We start from the raw sequence: 21,056 nt of genomic DNA on the forward strand, positions 1-21,056 counted from the left end.
CTGGCAGTACATGCAGGCAAGGTTTTCCTATCTCCAGAGTAATTTTAAACGGGCTTTGCCTTCCTTGATTGCATCACATCCACTTGTCTTTAGTTACATCTCAGGTCAGGCAGGGTAACATCTGTTCTGCTCTTTCACGTTATCTGCTCCTACAAACCAGTGAGTTTCAGCTGCTCCCCTGGGAACGCTATCAGGTTTCCAGTTGGACACTGCCTGTGAGCATTGACATTCCAGCCACTTGGATCGCTCTGCCTCTGGTAACTTGGCAGGCATTGGTGCTTTTGTACCTGTTCATTTTCTCACAATATACAGATATTGCTTCTCATACTGACTTTTCCCTGAGGTGCACACATACTGGTTTGTTTATTTATTGAGTTTTCTCTGAGCTGGCCTCTGCATCTTGTGTGATTTGGTCCTTATAAATCATTGTGCTTTATTGTGATATGAGTGCAGTAACTTGCAGCCACAGCAGCTTTTAAAATCCTACTGTCAGATGAAGCAGGTTAATATATTAGTTCATTAATTCAAATCAAAAAGCCCTCTTAGATACACCTTTGCCTATTAGAATGCTGTTGATTTGGCTGATAAGAGCCTAGCTGTGTTGTGATAAGTCCTTTGTCACTTTTAGAATGACAAAGGAAATCATTTGGAACTGAGATATTTCTGAGTTTTCATTGGAGACAAGTGAAGGAGAGTGGAGATCCTGACATCATCTCCTTTTCCAGCGGTTGTGAACTGACAGCAAGGCCAGCACCACAGAGCAGAGCTGTAGGAACGCTGTTCCCCACTGAGGCTGGTGTTTGATCATTAAGGAGATGGCACTCAAGGGGCACTGCCACAGCCAGCAGAAATACAGGCTGTCAAACAGATCTTGCTCTCAGCCTGGCCAAGATTTTTCAGTGACTCTGCTTTTGTCATAAAACAGAAGCATTATAAGGAAATCAAGTGATTTCATTTTTTATTTACCGATGTGGTTTGAGTGAACAGATGAGAATTAGTTTTTGTCAAATTAACAAAGATTTAATGCTTCATCCTGCTGTCACTGAAACAAAAATCTAAGTGCTGGTTAATGTCAAAAAAGCGTAAGATGCAGAAATTAAGAGGCAACTGAAGCGTGTGACTCAGTGTGGTCTTTGTGGCATCTCCCATTAAGCTGTTCTGATTTTCAGAGCATTTCTGGGGGAGCATCACAGCTGTGGCTGTGGCACAGCTGGCCAAGATGTGGGGTACACAAGCACCCGAAGGAAGTCCCTTCCCCCAAAACTCTGCATTGCACAAACACAGAACAGACCACAGATAGATGTGCTGAGGAAACCAGGGATAGAAACATGAAATAGTCATGGAAGGACTTGCACTGTGCATTCTACTGACAGTCACAGTACACCTGCTGCCTCATCGCTGCTCAGTGTTTTGGAGACAACACGTGAAATTGTACAAAATTGCTGGGAGGTCAAGCTGATCATGCTGATGCCTTTTCATCTTCTGAATCTCTGACTCTAATTGCTCCTCTCTTTGAATGTTGTGCAGTTGCAAACCCAGATAAACCATTTCAATGCCCTTTGTGCAATCCCAAGCAAAGGAGAAAAAAAAATAGTATTAAAAATCTGTCTCTGTAAAAATCAGTGGCAAGGCAGGCACTGACTTCAGCACGACCAGGATTTTTCCCTCAGACTTTAATTGAAAGTGAAAAATATTTTTGGAGAAAAATGTCTAACTGCTCAGGTTAAAAGTCTCAATAACATGTCCAGTTCTTCCAGTCTGTGGGCACTGAGAGACAATTTTTAAATGCAACTGGCTTTTGGAATGAATTGTTTGCTTTCAGATCACTAGATATATTCTGTATTTCCATGTCTTTTTATCTATCTCTATGGATTTATCTATTGAGATATCTATATCTATCTATTTCTCTATCTAGATGTGAAATACTGGGCAGAGGAACATTTTAGCTCGTGTACCTGGCTCCAGTTTTCCCTTGTGCAGCTCTTGGCCTTATCAGTGGGGCTTCCCCCAGCCTTGTGCTTTCAGCCTGTCAAGAGGGGACATTGCTGCTTAACAAAAACCAACCTCAAACAAGAATGGGAATTGATAAACTGATCAGAACAATTTGCAATTTTAATGACATAAAGTTGACGTAACACACTGCAGATGAACCAAGGAGTCTCAGGGTGAGGATGGACCTTCTCATTACCTTGTTGGGTGTGGATTAATCAGTTTTCTACCTTTTCCATTAGGTTGTGGGTTTTCAGGTCTCCCCACTCTCTCATGTTTTCCTAATGCCAGTTCTTCCTTCACAATTAGTTGTGTTAATCACCCAGAAGAGATGAGGCGTTCTTGCCAAAATAACATATTGCTAATGAAACAGGAAGATGTTTTCTCATTATGAGTTGTGTGAATTGCTGTGATTTCCATGAGCAGAGCACAGGAAAGGTTTTCATCCCAGAAGCGCTGGCCAGGACAGAGTTTGCACAGCTGATGTGCTGCCACCTGCACTCGTGGGCACCAACTGGAACTGGGACACCCACTCTGCAGGGCAAATTCCAGCGGCCTGACCTTCAGCTGGCACTTCAGTAAAATGCCCACTAAACCAAAACTGAGATTATTTCTGGGCAGGGCAAGAAATGGGTGCACTTGTTCATCTCTGAAGGGACTGAAGACGACAGTTTATTCAAAAGTCACTTGGCTTTGAGAGAGACTCGAGACCCAAATCTGGTTTGTGGGGATAACAGGACAGTGGAAGATGAGGAGGAGGATGGTGACGAAATATTAAGTGTCCATTACTACCTACTAGAAGTAAAAGGTCTGCGGAGTGATCTGGAGGGGAAGAGTATTGATGCATAAAATTTAATAATTAGTTAGTGACCTTTCAGAATTACTTTCAAAAACCTTAAGGAAAAAGTAATAGCTTGGATTAATTTTTTCCCTCTCACAAGATCAAATTAAAAAATTAGTCTGTTCAGTGAGTAGCAGCATCCCAGATGAAGGATCCTAGGTTCCACAGTTTCCATGTTTGGGCTGAAAAATGAAGTAAGTGCTTCCAAGCCTATTGTTTCAACAACGATGTTGCAAAATATGAAGAGAAGGGAAATAAGCTAATTTTGCAAACGTAATATGGCTGGCATTAAAACTCTCTCTCACTCTGCATTTCTGTAACAACTTTTGCCCTTCCTTCACTGAATGACTGCGAGGCCTTACAAAAGCCAATGCATAAAACATCTCCAAATGGTGCACAAAAGACCTGAATGTAAAAGCATAGGGGCAGAAACTGTAGAAGTAAAAGAAGAGAATCTTGGTTTGGTTTTCTTATTATTCCAGTATCTTTTTTTCTTAAATTACTTTGGTGACTAAACTGCCCACACCTGTATCTGGAGAGAAAGCTCTTCCTTTGCACTTTTCATACTTTGCAAAGACTTCTTTTTGAAGCTTCTTCAGCAGAACACAGATTAACTGGTTTGTTATCCTGGCACATTCCACTCTGAAGGAAGCTGGACACTGACTTCCTCCTGCAGGGCATGGCTGCTGTATCTGGGATAGAGTGTTGTTTAACAATAATTCTCCTATGTTGTACGACACTGCAATTTGGCCACAGCATCTGTCAATAACAGTTATTTATCCTCTGTCAGTGGGGGATATTCTGAGCTGGTACATTTCAGTGCAATGCCAGTTCTGGAGATGTGCTTCATTCCTGCTCTGGGGAGCCTCTCAGGAGCTGGGAATCCTTCCAAAGCTGACATGAACCTCTAAAATGAATTCACACCACCACACAAAATGCAGCCTTTTCTCACTGCATGGGTAATCGTGTACTTCTCAGTGTTGGCAAACAGTGTGCAAAGTTTATTTTGATTAACTATTTACAGCTCCAGTGTTGTGGATGTTGATATACAGACAAATGTTTTTATTGCTCCCAAACATGTACTCCACGACGGAAGAAAATGACTATAAATTCTTGTAGCTACTTCTTGTTTGTTTGTTTTGTTTTGCTTTGTTTTGCTTTGGCTGTGGTAAATTGCATTTTGCTGCATTTCTATCTGCCAAGAGTAATATAGATCTTATTTTTAAGTTTGACCAAATGCTTGGGTTCGTACTGACACCCTCTGTAATGGAAAACCTGAGGTCAGTTATTTTCCCCCAGCGCTTTTGGAGACTATTTTCGACCAAATGTCGGTATTTTTGCTGATGTTTCTGCAACATGTACGAAGTATTCCATTACATGCTCCTCACATTATTTCCCTATTCCGCCTGCACCGCACTTGATTTGGCTCACGACTTTTGCAGTGGCTTGGGGAGAGCTGAAAACACGGCAAAGTGGGACGAGGGAAGGAGCCCCAGCCTCGCCACGTGCAGCAGCACGCTCATGTCGCTGCTGGCAGCCGCAGGGATGCCGCGGGTGTTTGGCTGCGTGTCCGTCCGGGCGGCCGCTCGGGGATGCTCGGGATGCTCGGGATGCTCGGGATGCTCTGCCTGCCCGTGCTCCGGAGCGGCCGCTGCCCGGCGCTGTGCCCGGCGCTGTGCCCGGCGCTGTGCCCGGCGCTGTGCCCGGCGCTGTGCCCGGCCCTGCCCGCCGAGGATGAGGCGGGTTCCAGCCCCGCGATCGGTGCTGCTGCTATCTCCCGCCGCGCTCGGGCCGAGGGGGCAGGAACCGGGCAGGAACCGGGCAGGGGCCGGTCCGCGCATCCCCGGCCCGCCCCGCTCCGCCCCGCTCCGCGCCCCGCTGCCCGGGGATTGGGGCTGCCGGGCCGCCGGGGGCGAGGCGGGGCTTGGCTCGGCGTTATTTATTTATTTGTTTGGCCGTGCCGTGTTGTTGTTCTCGGCGGCGGCTCAGCCCGGTACCCGAGCAGCCCGCGGGATGCGGCGGGGCCGGCGCGGGCGGGCGGGCCGGGCCGCGGGGGCGGGAGGTGCGCGCCGGCCGCCGCCGCCGGCCCCGGCAGCCCCGAGCGCCGTCACCTCCTCCCTGTGACCTCCCTCTCGCGCAGAGAGCCAGACAGGTCAATGAGGAAATCGGGAACTTGAAAAAGAGCGAGAGGAAAGAAGAGCGCGCACCACCAAGCCCTGCGCGTGTGGATGATTCCAGGGCGGATCATCATCGCCTAAAGGAAAACTTTGGTGCCGCCCGGGCGCCGCCGCGATGCGGGCGCCGGCCGTGTGAAGCGCATCCCGCGGCGGGCGCTGCCCCGAGCCCGGCCCCGCCAGCGCCCGGCACGGACGCGGGGCTGCGGGGCACCGCGCTGCTCGCCCGCCTCGGGCGGCTGCGGCTCTCGCCGGCATCTGAATCCAAACGGACTGCTTTTTATTCATGCGGGAGAGCGGTGCTTTCTCACAGCATCATCTGTTTTGAAGAAAGGAGGGAGGAAGGGGGAGGGTTAACGCTAAAGAAGTAAGTCTTCTCTGCGAAGGAAATCCCTTTTGCGCTTTCCAGATGACCTTTTCTGAAAATGTAGCTTCTCCAGCTGAACGGTTTTGATTTTGACTACCAAGTGTGTGAAACTGATCCCTAAGTGCTTCACAAACCGTAGGATGTGTGCTTCCGGGATTAGCAATATGGGGCATCTGTTGTCGCCTCTCCTCTTGAGCCTGGCAGCAGTTTTTTCCAAAGGTAAGTCTTAATCTCTTCTGTTTCACTGCATCTTGTTTCTTATTTTGCACAGCCAGCCCTTCTCCCCTCTCTCTGTAGTGCCTTGAGTGCTGATACGATTCAAGACGGAAAGACTTGGGGGAAGCCATGTGCTAGTCAAAACCACAGAGCATGCGATGGGAAAGCCTGAGTGGAAGGATCTTTCCTTGGCTGACCATGACAAACAGTCTGGCAGTTTCCTGAGGCATCTGTTCCTCCTTACTGTACTTTAGGTGGGGTAGAAGATGCTGCTGCTGAGCTTAGCTCTGCTTTGGATTACGAAGGGTTTGTGGTATGGCAGTCTGAAATCCCCGGAGGTACAAGCTGTTGGACTTGGTTGCCCCACTGTTATCTTCTGTGCCATTTTTCAGATTAAAATTTCCGTATCTCAGACTGACTGGCAGTGTTTTACTGGACCAAAGAAACAGGTACATAGTGAAACATTTCAAAGCTTTGATGAGATGCTGTAGCAGGTGTCTGATCTCCTGCATGCTGAAGAGAATTGGAATATCCTGATGGCATGACTTCACCCAACTCAGTGATTCCTTCTTGGAGCCCTCGAGCTTGTTTACAGTAGCAATCAGAAAACCAGCACACAGGCAGTGCACATATTTTTGTGTGCATTTAAAGCTTCCTCGGAACTTCAAAGTTTCCTTCAATGGCCTCAGCCAAAAGGTGAATGCACTTTTTGCAATACTTAATTTAGATGATTCTGAGCATTCCTGTGAAATATCAATTAGGAGAAGTATACATATCTACCGAGCAGATACTGTGCATCAGCAGTTGTATTTTGGCAGGAAAACAAAGTTTTCATGTGGTTTAGTCTTCAGAGGGGAATCAAAGCATATGCATTAATCTGTGATTCTGCAAACATGCTGGTAAAGAGTCCTGCTTATAAATATCCCTATTAAAAAATATATTACTTATTCTTAATGCCCTTTTACACTTCCAGAGATCAGCACTTTCCTTTTTCATTAAGTGAGTTATTTTTACTAATTAGTTTGTATCCACAACTGAATTTATGACAGAAGGCAGACTACATAGCTCTGTATTTCTGTGATGCTTCCCTGTATCAAATTCCATTCTCCTCCTTTTTTCCTTAGAACAGGTAAAGAAAGAAAGGAACAAAATTGTAAGTCTTCTCAAATGTTCCTAAATGCGGTGCCTACGTAAGTCCCGTTCTAAAGTTGCAATTGGAAATGCATTAGCAGCAGGGATTAGAATTCAGAGTCTTTTCAAGAGATTGCTTCATTCACATTGCACACCAGTAGCTTGTGATTGCCCAGCTAGGCTGTAAATGATGTATTTTGTTATAAGCAATATCATCAGTACTTTGGATAGGCTCACAGTGCAGTAAGAGTATGAACTTCATTTCATTCCCTGGTTTTTGCTGTGTTTGAGTTTGCTGCCCTAACACTGTATTCACATAGTGTTGGACTGAGATTGCAGTTTATCCCAGGACTGGAATAAATGGCATTTCAGTTTTACAGCATTTCTTTATTGCCAACTCAGCAATTATAGCATTCATATGTGATTTCATTCTGAAATGCTACTTACATCTCTTTTGAAAGATGTATTAGGAAAAATTGCTTCTCCAAAGGGGTTGTCAAGCCCTGGCACAGCTGCCCAGGGAAGTGGTGGAGTCCCCACCCCTGGAGGGATTTAAGGGACTGTAGGTAGGGTCAGGGGTGAACGGAGCAGTGCTAGCTTAGCAGTGGCATTCAATGGTCTTGGGCTCTTTCCAGCCTAAAGAATGTGTGATTCCATGAAAGCTGAGATCAGGAGATCCCAGCAGAAGCACTGCTGTTAGCTGTGCTATGGATCTTGCACGTCGGGCGTCCAAGACACCACTGCTGTGGGAGTGCCAGGACTCTGCTGTTCAGTGACACAGATATCTGCCCTTAGTGCAATTGTTTATTTTCTCTTTGGTGACAGACTCCATCTGCACTGCTATGCCTTGACACACTGAAAGACCAGAGTGTTCCAGAGATTTATGGTATGAACTTCACAGTGTAAAAGGTTGATTCCCACCCCCTCCACGCAGTAAGATGAACAGACAAAAAATACATCAGGCATGATTACTACTACAGGGCATGTTTCTTTGATGCTTTTCTGTTGCTAATAGAAAAACTCTCTCATTTACGACACGATGACAAAGTTTTCCTAAGGAGATACAAAAGCTTTTAACATGCAACAGCAATCAGCTGTCTATTGTGGCTAGGGCTGCTGCTTATTACTCAGAACCATGGCAACACACCTTGTACTGCACTGTTTCCAAATCTTTCAGGTAATAATGTTGAAGACTTGAGAATACTATTGTGATTTTGCTGTGCTTTTATCTTGTAAAATGCAGAGCTCCAGCCTGAGAAATGAAATGTTTTCAATAATGAGCTAAAGATCTACCAGGCCAGCTTGTCAGTGATGACAGAATCCACGTGTGTTAATGCACCCTCAGTCTCACAGCAGATGGATGTGTCAGGGCAGGGGTGATTATGCTCTGTGACTGCACTTCACAGCTTTGTCCTCAGCAGAGCTTTCCTGAGTCAGTCCTAGGAGGCCAATGCTGGCCCTCAGTTCAGTGTTTTGCTGTTTGCTATCAAAGGTGGGAAGAAGTTCTTGGGAAGTCTTCAGTCAAAAAATAACCAGGTCCAGCTGTTGTTAATGAAAACAAACTATATGCAAGAGGCACAATAATGTGGGCGTTTTGTTCTCTTGTTTAAATGGAAATTCATCAGCTCCACTGCAGTACAATAGGACCCTCAATATTTTATTTGAGCTCCAGGTTCCATGCCTGGCTTAAGTCTAGAATAAAAACAGCATCTCCCATAAGATGCCAAACACTTTTGGGATTTATACTGTGAAACTAAAGATTGAGGAGCCTTTTTCATTATGAATGTCTCCATATAAAACCTGATTTCATTGATTTCAAATTTCAAGTTTAAGTTGACAGTAAGAACCAAGTGAATATTTTAGTGACTTGTTCTGCTGGTCTTCTGCTGAGCATTTTGTTCTTCTGTGTCATCCTGGGCAGAAATCTTCCTGCAAGTTGCTCTCTAATGATATTTCAGGCCATAGAGCTGCTGGTTTGATTTTCTTTTTCTCTCAATTTAATTGAAATGGAGGCTTGGCAAGTGTATTAGGCAGGATTTCCTTGTATCCCCTCAGGGTGTTCCCCATAGCTAGAGATGTGCAGGCAGTGATGCAAATCTCCTGTTACAGCAAAGTGAGTATGGGAAAACAAGGAAACCCAACCCCAAATGTCTAGTTTTGGTTCATTCCTCTAGAAAAGTGGTAGTAAATTAGTAATGGTTTATAATTCTGTATATGGGATTAAAATCAATGATTATGCAATTTATGAGATGTATTTTCATTCCACTCCTTCTTGGTGGTGGCTAGACAAGAGTTCAGGGTTGAACGACAGTTCATGTTGACTGATTGGGATCGTGATGATGAGGGACACATTCTCCTCCTCAGAGTAACGGTGCTGGTGTTCCTTGTGGACAGACCCATTTCTGGCATCAGCTCCAGATGTGCAGCTGGTCTGGATGGAAAATGTGGTGCTTGCTGCTTTCACGTCAGCATAAAGTACACGTGGGGTCAGTAGGAGCTTTTCCTGTGAGCTCTGCTTCTGGCCAAAAACCCAAAATGTTTTCTGTAAAACCCCCAAAAGAAATTAAATCTTTCCAGCTTTAAGTTCAAGAAGTTTCCTTAAACCCAGAGTTTCTGTGCTTTGTCCCAGCTGCATTGAACTTGAAGTTGTTTGATACACCAAAAGGGAAGGGGTACACCACTTCCACTTTTTCACTCTTGCTGTGTTTCTTGCCACAGAGTATTTGTGGGAAAAACCCCATTCTGATCCCTTTTCTTTCAGTAAAAATAATAAATTCAGACTGAACAAAAAATTCCACAGCTAGACCCGTGTTTTATTTGTCAGCTGCAATACTGGCTTAATGTGATTTGGTTTCTAATATTTCCCTGTAATGTTCTCATTTTTTACTTCTGTCTTTTCTTTTATTAGTTCCTTAGGACAGGCAGGCTCTGTGACATCAACCAATGTTTTAGGTATTAATAAAAGCAGCTTTATTCAATAAAGATCAGTTTTATTTAATAAAGGAGAGAATCAAAAGATAATCTGATTTTTCATGCTGCATTCACATTAAATCAAGCTCCTGAGGTGGTTGTGGATGCCAAGTCTAGTGGCAGTCTGTCACGGGTCCTGGGATACATAAACATGACTGCAGACAGATTGATTGCAGGGAAGCTGAAGAGGCAGCTGAGATTCATCCCAAGTTTGGTTTATAAAGTGGTACATTAAATTACTTGATTTTCACCAGTCTTTGTAGTATTGCCTGCTGCATTATTAATGGCAGCTCCAAATGAAGTGGATTTTAAGTAGGTCCGAGACATGTAGATAACACTAATTATCATGAGCAGTTTAAAGTGCATGTTTGAGGATCTTAGGCTACTTTGCCCTGGGGTTGAAATGTGGGCACAGTTCACTGCAGAACGAGGATTGGCCTCTTCATGTCCCTGATTTCTTCTTTTATTGAATAGACTTAATTCCGGTGTAAGGTGTTGCTCTGATGGCCCCACAGAGCCAAGGGATTGAAACTGTTCATCTTGCAGAGCACAGCCTGTGTGGTACCCATGCAAACTTCCATTTCCTGCTTTGGTCCTGTGCCTTAAACTGGACCCAGGGGAGGGTGGACCTCACAGCTCTGTGGTGGAAGGGGTTACACCCTGCTATTGAGCCCACTGCAGTCAGTCAGGGCATTTCAGTGCTTTCAGCAGGCCTCAATTCAGACTAGACAGCGTTTTCTGGAGTGGTATTTTTCAGCCTGTAGCCCACACACCGGTGGTGATTCATAGAACATCTGAGCAGTGTTGTGAAACCAGTGCCAGAAACCTTCTGCGTGCAAGGGAGAAAAAAACGAGGGGAGGAAATGGAAGTAACAAGGCTGCTTTCAGACTGCATCCCAATTTGTGCCTGCTTGTAAACAAAGACCTTTGTGACAATACCAAAACCAGGGCACTGTGTAAGATGCTCTGGATTTCTTTCGGGAGGTCGGATGGCTTTTTTCCTTGAAAGAGAAAAACCAGTGTAGTGGCACTAGCTGTGGTAGTTGAAGTGTTGCTGTGGGCTGTTTGGTGCTGCCCTGTGCTCCAGACACAGGCGCTGCTGGTGTGTTTGTGATCCAGGGCAGCAGAGGCTGTTGGAATCGCCCTGAGCAGTGGTTCAGCAGCAGAGCAGGACAACCCTGCCACTGGCTCACGGCATCTGCACTCTGGGGTCAGTAACTGCCTCGGAGCTTCCGCTCTGCACACAGAGAACGCTTGTTTGTTCTCACAGCCCTACTGATGGGGTTTTTGCATCAAGAAAGAATCCTTGAGAGAGTTTTCTGTGCTGCAGACAATTGTCTCCCTGAAGTGGCTCAGCAAAATGCACTTTGGTTTCTTGTACAAGCAGTGTATAAAAGGTTGGGAGGAGAGTCATCAATGTTTCCATATTTTCCCAGATTTACGAAACAGAAGGCTTCTTTCCTCCTCCTGTAGTCACTTCACCTTCTCTCAGGCCCATCTGGCTCTATTTTTAAAGTTACTTTGAGTTGGTTTGTCTAGTTATTTGGGGCTTTATTTGCAAATAAAGACTTTGCTACAAGGATGTTTTGGTAGAAGTGTCTCAGAAATTTACTGTGATAATGGTTCATAAGCAAAACAGACCCACATCTGAAAATGACCGTGCAGATTCTAAACTGTGGGAAGGGGAAGGTAGTGAATAAGGTAGCTCTTATAAAAACAACAGAGGAAATCAGTTAGCTGGGTATGTATGAAAAAGCAGCAGGGGTAATAATAACAAGCGCCACAAGCAGAGGTGTGGAAAGATGTCAACACACTCTTTACCCTTGGGGGACACAGCTTTGAGATGGACTGAGGAGCAACAGGAGCTCCTCTCCAGCTGCACCAGGATGCTCCACATCTTGTCCTTTGAAGTGTTTGCTTTCAAGAGAGGCAGACTGTTGAGCAGACAGTCTGCAGATCTCTTGCTGAGGAGCAAGGCAGATGTCCAGATAATCACACAGATGACTCTGCATGTCCTGCATGCTAAAAAAATCATCCAAGTCACAGAGTGCAGTCTCATCTAATGCTGAATGGTCTCAAAACCTTGAATTTTGTGGGCCTTCAACATCACTTGCTTTTTATTTATATTTTTAAAAGTGTAGTTTTATGTCTTCAGTAAACATTATGTAAATTCATTGTGCAAGAGGAGGAACCCAAAGCTGGCAGAGGTAACTAGTACTGTCTCTGAATATTGACCTAATCCACAATAGAGGGAAGAAGCAATCCCATTTAGTGTTCAAACCACTCCTGTACTAAAGATTCTGGATTAGCACATAATTGTATCCTCCATTTTCTGCTGAGCCATGGTGACTCATTCTACTTGTCTTCATGAAAATAATGGTGATTTGCATCTGCTTACATTTGCAGTATCTGTATTTATCCTTTAGTGTTGCATCTCTGTCCTAATGTAATCAGCCTTGCTTGGTTAATTTTGATTTGCTGGTACACATGGGGTAGTTATCTTTCTTGTCTGTGTGTGTCAGATTCCTACATTTAACTTCCTACTTTGCTGCCAGCAGTGGGTATATTGTCAGGTTTTCCTGCTTGATGTTGTTTCTGTAGACTGTGTTTTGAGCTACTGTTGAAAGAACTATTCAGCTCTGCAAAACTTTGCAGTGTGATAAATCTGTAAATACACCATGTACCTGCAGTCACACTGCTGTCATCCTTACCTTGTTCTCAGAAATAAGAATAGGATCTAGTTTGCTCAGGGTCACAAGTCTGTAGCTCTGCAGATGAAGAAGGATCTCTTTATGTGCTTCTCAATACAGGGCTTGGGGCAGAACCGAGCAGCTGATTGTGCCCAGCAGAGGAAAGAGTGCCCAGACACTGCAAGTTCACTGCCACGTGTGCTGCAGAGTACAGGGAATCCTTTTACACTCATTTTCCCTGTGTGTGTTCTGTTTAGGATCTGTTTAACCCAGAGTTTGTTAGGTGCTGTGCTCACCTACAGAACTGGCCACTGAAAGCACTGAACACACTTGTCCTTCCTTCTCTGGAAGGAACACATGCAAAAGGGGCCAAGAAGGTTCTGCAGTTCGTGCTCCCTCGTTCCATATCCTTTTCCACATTTCTGGGTTGTGAGCCTACCCTGCCTTTGCTGTGCTCTGCTCTCCTCTGTGGCTGCCTGTGTCCCCTGCAGCACTGTCTGATAGGAGATGATTTCTTGCATACTGAACACTTGTGCACAGTGGGATTCTGTTCTGTGCTCCTGACTCTCTGACACCATCTGCCCAGCAAAGTGGTTTTAATGGGTTTCCACTGAGCCAGGCTGTACTACAGCCCTGGCAGCACGCTCAGTGTTTTTAAAAATAAACAAAATCTCTTCAGACAAGCCACACACGAACATTGGCATCTCCAACAAAATTGAGGATTTCATACTGTTTGATATTTTGTGGAGCAGAAATATCTCAGTTTGATAGGCTCTAAAGTGGAAAAATGACTGATAGCTTGGAGTGGCCTTCTAATAGTACTGGTTTATTACTGTCAACGACCTTATAAAGCATTATTTTGCATCCCGTTTTGTTAAGTCAGGCATTATTATCCTTTTACAAAAATGCAGTCATTTTACCTTGTTAGAGTTCTCTTCTTTATGAGACCAGGGGAATGTAGTGGTTCATGATGGTGATTTAGGAGTGAGGGTATCCATTGGCTTTCTGTAACCTTTGAAAAACCACTCCAGTTCCCTGCTTTCCCTTTTTTTAAACTGTCTTGTCTGCTCAAAATACAAGGTGTTCAGAACAGAATTTGGTTTACTTGCAGCTGTACAGCATCTGCTGTACATTTTACCACATGAAAATAATTAATTTCTAGCATCTGTGTTAAAAATTGGAACGTGACATTCTGATTGCTGGACAGCATGAACTGCTCAGAGGCCTGTAAGAATAGAAAAGAAGAGTGGGGTAAGGAAAAGAATAAAGATATGATGAAAGCATGTGTGTGATTAAAATATTCTAAGGGATGGAGTAGATGCCATCCCCTGATGTTACAATGAATATGCTATCTAAGCCTTTTCAAGCAGCAGCATGGTAAAGGGAACATAAAAAGCTTTTTATAAGAAGATGTCATAAAGATGGTTTTGTATTTATTTCTGTTGTATTCTGTGTTAATAAACTATTAAATAAAATATTTTCAGTGTCTGTATTAACAATGCAACAAACCACTTATGAAAAAGTAGTTTTTTTGGCAGATGGTACAGATCTTAGAAATATTTCATTCCTTCTTTGCCCCTTCAAGTCTTTGGGGTTTATTTTAGGCTCCTTCAGTCTGGTAAGTTGTGAACATGGTGGGCAGTGGTGGTAATGAGATGGTGAAGGGACTCTTGGCTGGTCCCTGTGTTGTTGATGGGACATGGAAGTTGAAGGAGTCTAAAGAAATGGATTCTTCTGACTTCTGAGCTAACCTGTATGAACACACAGAGAATCAGACAAAATCCTGTTCGTTAGCCTTAGGTGGAGTCTGACTTGGAACCAATTTCATCTGATAAAAAATACAAAGAAAATATCACTCTGAATTCCCTTGACAAAGAAGGTGGCATTTCCTTGTCAATGCTGTCCACCAGGCTGATGTTTTGAGTGGTATCTCAGTGCTCCTTTATTGTTCTTAATTATTCATTTGTGTAAAGCTAACTAAGGTAAATACTTAAGATCTGTGATCTTCCACAGGTGTTTGCTGCTGCTGTTACCTTTTTTCCCCATTTGTCCTGTCATAACTTTGGATATTGCTGAAGATGCTCCCTGCTGTTTCAGCTGCAGCAGTTTACAATACGAGTATCAGCATCAACTGGGGCTTTGCCTGCCTTTTTATTTAGCCTCTTTATCTGAGCAGCAGTAGATCAGAGTAATGGTACAATAATCACTGGTGAAGCATGTATTTGTTTGGTTTTGTTCTATTTCTATGCAGTCATGTGCTCCTTTCATCTATTCCTGTCAGAATTATGAGTTTGGTTTGGATCACACCCTGAAGAAAGAGAAATGCTTCTAAGTGGAGAATACTAAATATAGACCTCTGTTCCTGTATTTATAGTTTGGTGCTTAGAATGTCTGCGTGTGCATTATAGGTTCTCATCAAATAATCAAATTGCATCAATAATAATAAAATGATGGTTCATGAGGAAATTCTCGTCAACTGTTCTCCTTTCAGCAGCTCCAGAAGAGAAGGATGACTTTGGCAGCATATCTGATCTGCAGTGCTGCCAGCTTTGGGCTTGGGCAGCCCAGGTGAGGAGCAGTGAATTCGGGTTTAGGTGCAGAGGGGAGCATTCCCAGAGCTTGCAGGATGCCAGCAGTTGCAGTGGGTCAGATGATCATTTCTCAGGTAGTTCACTCTCCCAGCCCTTAGGTACTTATGGCCTCCAACTTGTCTGGAAAGTTGCTGGGAGACAGTGAAGATCAAGGGATGAAGAAAAGTCCCCCCCAAATGCTGAAAGAGTCCTGCAGGATGTTACTTGGTGTAAGAGGGCTTTTCCAGTGTCTCAGTTCATCCTGTGAAGTGCCAAAGCCATCCTTTTTTCAGAACAAGTGCATTCTCGTTTGCTTTCCGCCTGAGAAGAGCAGCCCTCTAATCCTCACATCTGTGCTGACTCTGCAGCGTTCCCTTTTGGGCCTCCCTCTGACTTGCTGCAGATGTTTGCTGCCACTTTGATCAATTTGTCACAAGCACTACACATTCTCTCCCTTGTTCTATCTTCTTCCTACAAACAGGAAACGATCAAAATCTCCTCTGTGGAATTGTTGTGGCAGTCTCAGTTATCTTTTGTCCTTCTCTGACATCTGTCTTGGGAAGGGCTGATCATTATTTCCTTCAGTCTAAATCTGACTGGGCCTTAGCAAATGGCACTTCCAGTACCTCGTCATTTTCTTCTCCAATTTCTGAATCAATGTTTCTCTCAGACACTCAACAAGTGAATCCCTCCATAATTCCTGCACTTTCTCCTGCCCCCTTATTTATAGGTCAGTGCTGCTGCTGTTCTCTTTCCAATACCAAGCCTTGTTTTCAGCAATGGGATGAACAGAAGGAATCACAGAAGAAAACAGACCATATATAATCTTAGATTTAGCGATGACATTGAACTTTAGTACTGACCTATACGAGTTATCAGAAAATAATTGAAACTCTAGGCTGGGAGCCCAGAAAATTAAGATTGAGGGCAAGCCAGAAGAAATTTATGGAAGTTGGAAGACAAGAAGAAGAAATAACGATTGAGCTCTGTGTTGTGGTGGTACTCTGCAGAGTAAGAACTGATAGTGAAGATGGGATAGAGAAAATCAGAATAGCTGTGCTCTGTGAGCTGCTCCAGGCACACAGGGTGTGCACAGCCCCTCACCAGAGCCATCCCAGGAGGTCTGATGGGTTCAGTTAAACAAATACTTGATCTTATCCAATGAAACTTGTATTCTACCAAACTGCAGAGTTGCCCTCACATTCATTAAAGCAATTTAAATTAAGAAGACACAATCCCTTCTTTACACTTAAGTTTCAGACTAAGACAAATATTAAACTACCATAAATTTTCATGGAATAAATAAATCTTAATTTTGCTTATGCTGGCTGCAAGTTGCAGCAGCTAAGATAGCTTTGCTTTTTTTCTCAATAATCTCATGTGAAATGGTTTGTACTTTATTTCACCCCCCGGAAAGGAAAACCAGAACAGCTGATGCTCAGGTACTCCTTTGCATTCAGTTGTTGAAAATAGCTCCTTTTGTCTTTGCAGTAAGATACTCTCACATGCATGCAAGCTTCGTCATTCTCACCTCTTCTTTGCAGTAGTAAAAAGTCTCTCTGCACATTCTGGCCTTTGCATAATGGAAGCTCTCACACTTTCAGATCCTCTGAGTGTGTTCCCTTGACCTGCTGGCCGAGGGTGATACTGGGAAGGGTTTTGTTTTGTTCTCAGCTCTCCCAGTAGAGCTTGCCTTCTGCCCTGCACGAGTAGGCATCAGCTGGGCCAGAGAAAGGCTGCACTGTGTGCTCCTGGAGATGCCAGGCAGCTCCAGAGGAGATAATGAAACCACACAGCATTGCTGGGAAAAGCTCTGCTAAGTGCTGTGAAAACACAGCTGGGAACAATAAGCCTTCAGGAGTCAAGGCCTAACTTCACAGATACAATGTTCAGAATTTTTGTAATTTGGCTGTAGAAAATGGTTCTGACAGACTCTTTCCTGGAAATTAAAAAAAACCCACTTTACAGGGATAGTGCAGGTGCAGTAGTTGACCAATGGTGCTTCCTGTATTTTGTGGGTCGGATTTTGTTCACTTAAACCTAGACTGTAAGCTGGAAACAGGAAAAAAAATTATAATAATTCTTTACTGGGCTGAATCTGCTCTGAAAAGGAGCATGGATGGTAGAGCTGCTCACAGCAGTCAGCCTCAGCTGGGGCTTCTGCAATCTCTTTCCTGTGTGGCATTGGCATTTCTGCAGTTGAGTAATGAGCCATGCAGGGAGCTCACAGAGACAGCTGAAAACTAATATTTTTTCCTCATTTATAGAGGTTGGGGTTTTTCTTTGCAGGCACCAGCTCCAGTAATACTGCAGTTGCCTACTGAGGTGGTTGAGCTCCTTGATCTGATGGAAAACTAACGGAGCAAAAAGAAAAGCTTTCCAACAGAGATGGGACTGTGAACAATCTCACCCTGAGGCCACACACTCATCAGATCTCAGATGAAAAAGGGCTGAGTGCCTTCATCGGGGCTGCAGTGAATGCTTTCTGTTTGTAGCACCAAGCTGTACATCCAGTAATCTGTTCCCAGGCCTTTTCATTCTCACTCCCTTGCAGACAGCATGCTTATAGAGCCAGGTGATGTTCAACCTTAGCTGTTGTTCAAGCATAGAAGCCAGGCCAAATGGAAAGAAGCTTGGCAGTGATCACTTGGTGTATTTCTAATTGCCTTTGCAGCTGATAGTCCTCAGCAAGCCAACATCCCATTGCAGCTACAGAGCAGAGACACTGGCTCCCAGTGCAGTGTTCAGCACTACAGACTGCTCTTGCATGGGACCCCTCACACCTGCCTGTCACCCAGACACTTCCCAGCTCTTCACCACTTGGGTGTTTCCTCCCTCCTGAACTGAGCTGGTTAAGTCCTAGTGCTCATCAGATCTCGTGTGGGCTTCCTGCCCCTCTCCCACCCCCAGAATCCCTCCCAGCAGACAAATTCCATGTGGGAGCTGTAGCTCTGCCACAGGTGCACTCTGCTGCTCAGAGTGTAGTGAGGTGCAAGGACCCTTACAATGCCCCCTGATCTGCATCACTGTTGCCTTTTCTGTCCATCTGGATTCTTGAGGCACTCAGCCTTTGGGTCCAGCTGTGAGCTCACAGGAGGGTTTTATTCCATTACAGTGGAATGGTGAGACCAGCATGAGGGCAAGGGCTGTTTGAGTCACTGCCCAATTCCTAATTACACCTGTGTGCTTCCTTAATGGAATTCAAAGCAATGATGATGTTGTGTGAAAGCAGTGATATTGTATTTATTTCTGAATTCATTTGAAGGTGTCAGCATGTAGCCCTGAGGATGTGAAAGAAAGGCAGAGCTTGTCAGCCTCCCTGGCTGCTCTGAATTACCCTGAACCTATTGGAAATGAGAGGTTCAGAGAGCACAGATGGAATAGATTGAAGCTTTGAGTGAATTGAAAGGGCAAGTTTGCTGGCTAATCATGATCTCTGTGGAGAGAGGGGTAGCTAATAGATTGGAATTGTCAGACATTGTGAAGTCCTCCAAAGATCTGCTTAAGGCATTTCACTTTCCAGTTCTAGCTTGTGTAGCTGTCTTCTCTTTAATTAAAATAGCTTTTGTTTCCACGTAGTTAAAATAAAACATGGAAGCATGTCGTAATTAGTGAATATGTGATGTAGGAACGTCCTTATCTCGGCTGATTATTTTCCTGCTTTTAAGATAACATTGCATTAATACATCTGTTTAGCAACACATTTCTTCCCTCTTTAGATGAAGGCTGGGTTTTTGGAAGCATCTGGTTTTAAATTTAAGAACCAAAATGCTCCCAGCTCAGTGGATAGGATCTTGTCTGGAGTTCAGGGATGCTGATGTTACTATTACAACAGAAGTGGGTTAAATTGATGAGTTCAGAATTTCTGTTCCCCTGTATGTATTCCATTTCTCTGTGTTATCTTCTGGTGGCAGAACTTCTTTGTGTTGAAATTCAAAGTCACTTTCAGATCAGTCGTGAACATCTGGAAGTTCATCATTCACTCCAAACCCATGTCCATGATGCAGAACTTAAGATTGCTTTAAAACTATCCTGAAACTGTTCTACAGATATCAGGTTCTTTCACATTTTTGTATATTAGAGCCCAGCCTGAATTTTGTTGAAAGAGCAAAGAAACCCCATAAAGCCCTAGGAAATAGGGTGGCAGTCCTGAGTGCAGCAGGAATTTCGTGTCAGAAGGCTAAGATTGAGTTAGGGCATCAGAAATGTCAGGGCTTTGTGGAGAAGCAGCCAAATCAGCCCAGCCTTTCCCTGAGACAAACAAGCATGTCCTGATGTCCTTTCCAAAGAGATTCCCATTGACTGGATTGTTGTTAAGATTTTCATTGATCACAGCACTGAGCTGCATTCTCCCTTCCCCAGGCCTGCACAGAGCGCTCTCTTGAAAGACAGTTTTTATCATTCCCAAATAATGCTTTCATGCTTCCTGTATACACAGAACAGTCCATATCTGCCTTCTAAAATTAAATTCCTCTTACATTGTTTCAGAGCTGGATAATATCACAATATCCACTCTCCACAGCTGGTGGCCCCAGAAGATGATGTGCAGGGCATTCTGTTAAATCAGACATATTCCAAGCGGGCCAAACTTCCATTTTTTGGAAAACAATCCCTTTTCACATATTAAGAAGTCTACACACAGCTGGTTTTTTCACATGCTCTTGCAAGCTTTGGGCAGCTGAGCTGATTGGATATCATTTTTGACACACTGGCTACTGAGAGTTGAGTTAAAGCATCCAAGTAATTCAATATTTATTTCCCTTGGGACTTTCCTGGGAGTATCTGGTGGGCATCTTGTTCAGAGGCAATTCTCGCTGGGAGGCTGCCTGTGTGAGGAGCTCCACAGTTGCCATGACAAAGACCTCTTTTATTTATTTCTCTGGGAGGGGAAGGCAGGAGCAGCAGAAGAGTGGGAGAAGAAAGCAATCCCCAGAGAGGTGAACCTGGCCATTGCTTTTGGAACCCAACAGGACACCCTGGCAGGAGTGCATGGAGCTGGCTGAGGCTTTGCTGGGTCTGCCTTTGTTTCCCTGCCCTGGACACGCAGGGAGGTGACACTGCTGTCCAGAATTCAGGTCTTTCAGCCACTAACCAAATTTACTGTTGTAACAGCCTGTAAGGCCCTCTAGTCTCTCTATTTATCATGTAAACATGCAATTAGACCTTTATCCATTGTTTCACCTTTGTACTGAGTCCGGTGTTGCACATTCTCCTTCTTTTCATCACCTTTAAAAGGGCAAAGCTTGTTTTTGTTGACTGTCACCTGGGTAATTAAAAGCTGCTGCTTTCCAGTTTGAATTTTCTGGGTTTCTGTTAAGCAGGTCCTGTTTTACCTTGATAAGGGTCCCTGTCTGCTTAGGTTAAGGACATCTTTAGTGCCCAGTATTGGGGCCTTTTTAATGAACCAAAATCAGCTCCTGTCTGAGCCCTCCTGTGTCACTGAAAAAGGACTTTATAACTTTGTACAGCCCAGTGCCTCTTCTGGCCAGAGGCAGCTCTGATGGAAACAGCTGTAACACTGCTAGCATTGCAATCAAATACAAAAAGCCAGACTTCAGCCCCTATCTTTGGGGTTGTGCAGCCACAATCAAAGTCAAAACTTGGCCCTCGGTTTGAGGGAACAGCAAGTTTGCTTTTGTGTGGTTCCTGGGGTCCTTGGGAATGGTATCACAGCCTCAGCATCCTCCTGCTGCTCACCTGCTCCAGATGTCTCTGTCAGTAACAAATGAGAGAGGCCTGGGCATAAAGGAGAATATTTAAAGGATCAGAAATTAAGTGCTTTAATAAAGTGTAGGTGAGATGCTGGGATAAGATTCGATTTTTGTTGTTATTATTAATTCAAGGGGGGAAAAATACTGTAAAATGAACACAACCTCAGCTGAAGTTTATGGCTTTGAAGGAAATGGTGCCTCAGAGGAGTGGTAGGACTCAGGCTTGATTAAACTGGGATTTCAGAAATTCTCTGCACTGAACAAAATAAAAAGGCATTCAATCTAATTAGATGGAATTGTGGAAGGAGAGGAGGAAGAGAGGTATTTCTGACCTGTTGGCTTTTTATATAACCTTTAATCCATGGGATGTGTTTGCAGCTATTTTGGTAGATTTATT

At 44.2% G+C, this 21,056-nt stretch overlaps 1 protein-coding gene across 3 annotated transcripts in view; it reads left to right on the forward strand.

Annotated features, from left to right (window-relative positions):
- Positions 1–4,904: 4,904 nt before the first annotated feature.
- The window catches only part of TMEM132D (transmembrane protein 132D), a 192,079-nt gene continuing 175,927 nt past the window's right edge, over positions 4,905–21,056 (forward strand). The window contains exon 1 of one of the 3 annotated variants that reach the window (XM_036393398.2): positions 4,905–5,590. In XM_036393398.2, coding sequence (XP_036249291.1) covers positions 5,512–5,590 — 79 coding nt within the window. In that variant the 5' untranslated portion in view covers positions 4,905–5,511. The remainder of the gene's footprint in view (positions 5,591–21,056) is intronic. The other 2 variants (XM_036393397.2, XM_054516786.1) reach the window with 2 other exon arrangements.

Source organism: Molothrus ater, chromosome 18 (assembly GCF_012460135.2).
Source record: "Molothrus ater isolate BHLD 08-10-18 breed brown headed cowbird chromosome 18, BPBGC_Mater_1.1, whole genome shotgun sequence".
In the NCBI taxonomy this organism is placed as follows: Eukaryota; Metazoa; Chordata; class Aves; order Passeriformes; family Icteridae; genus Molothrus; species Molothrus ater.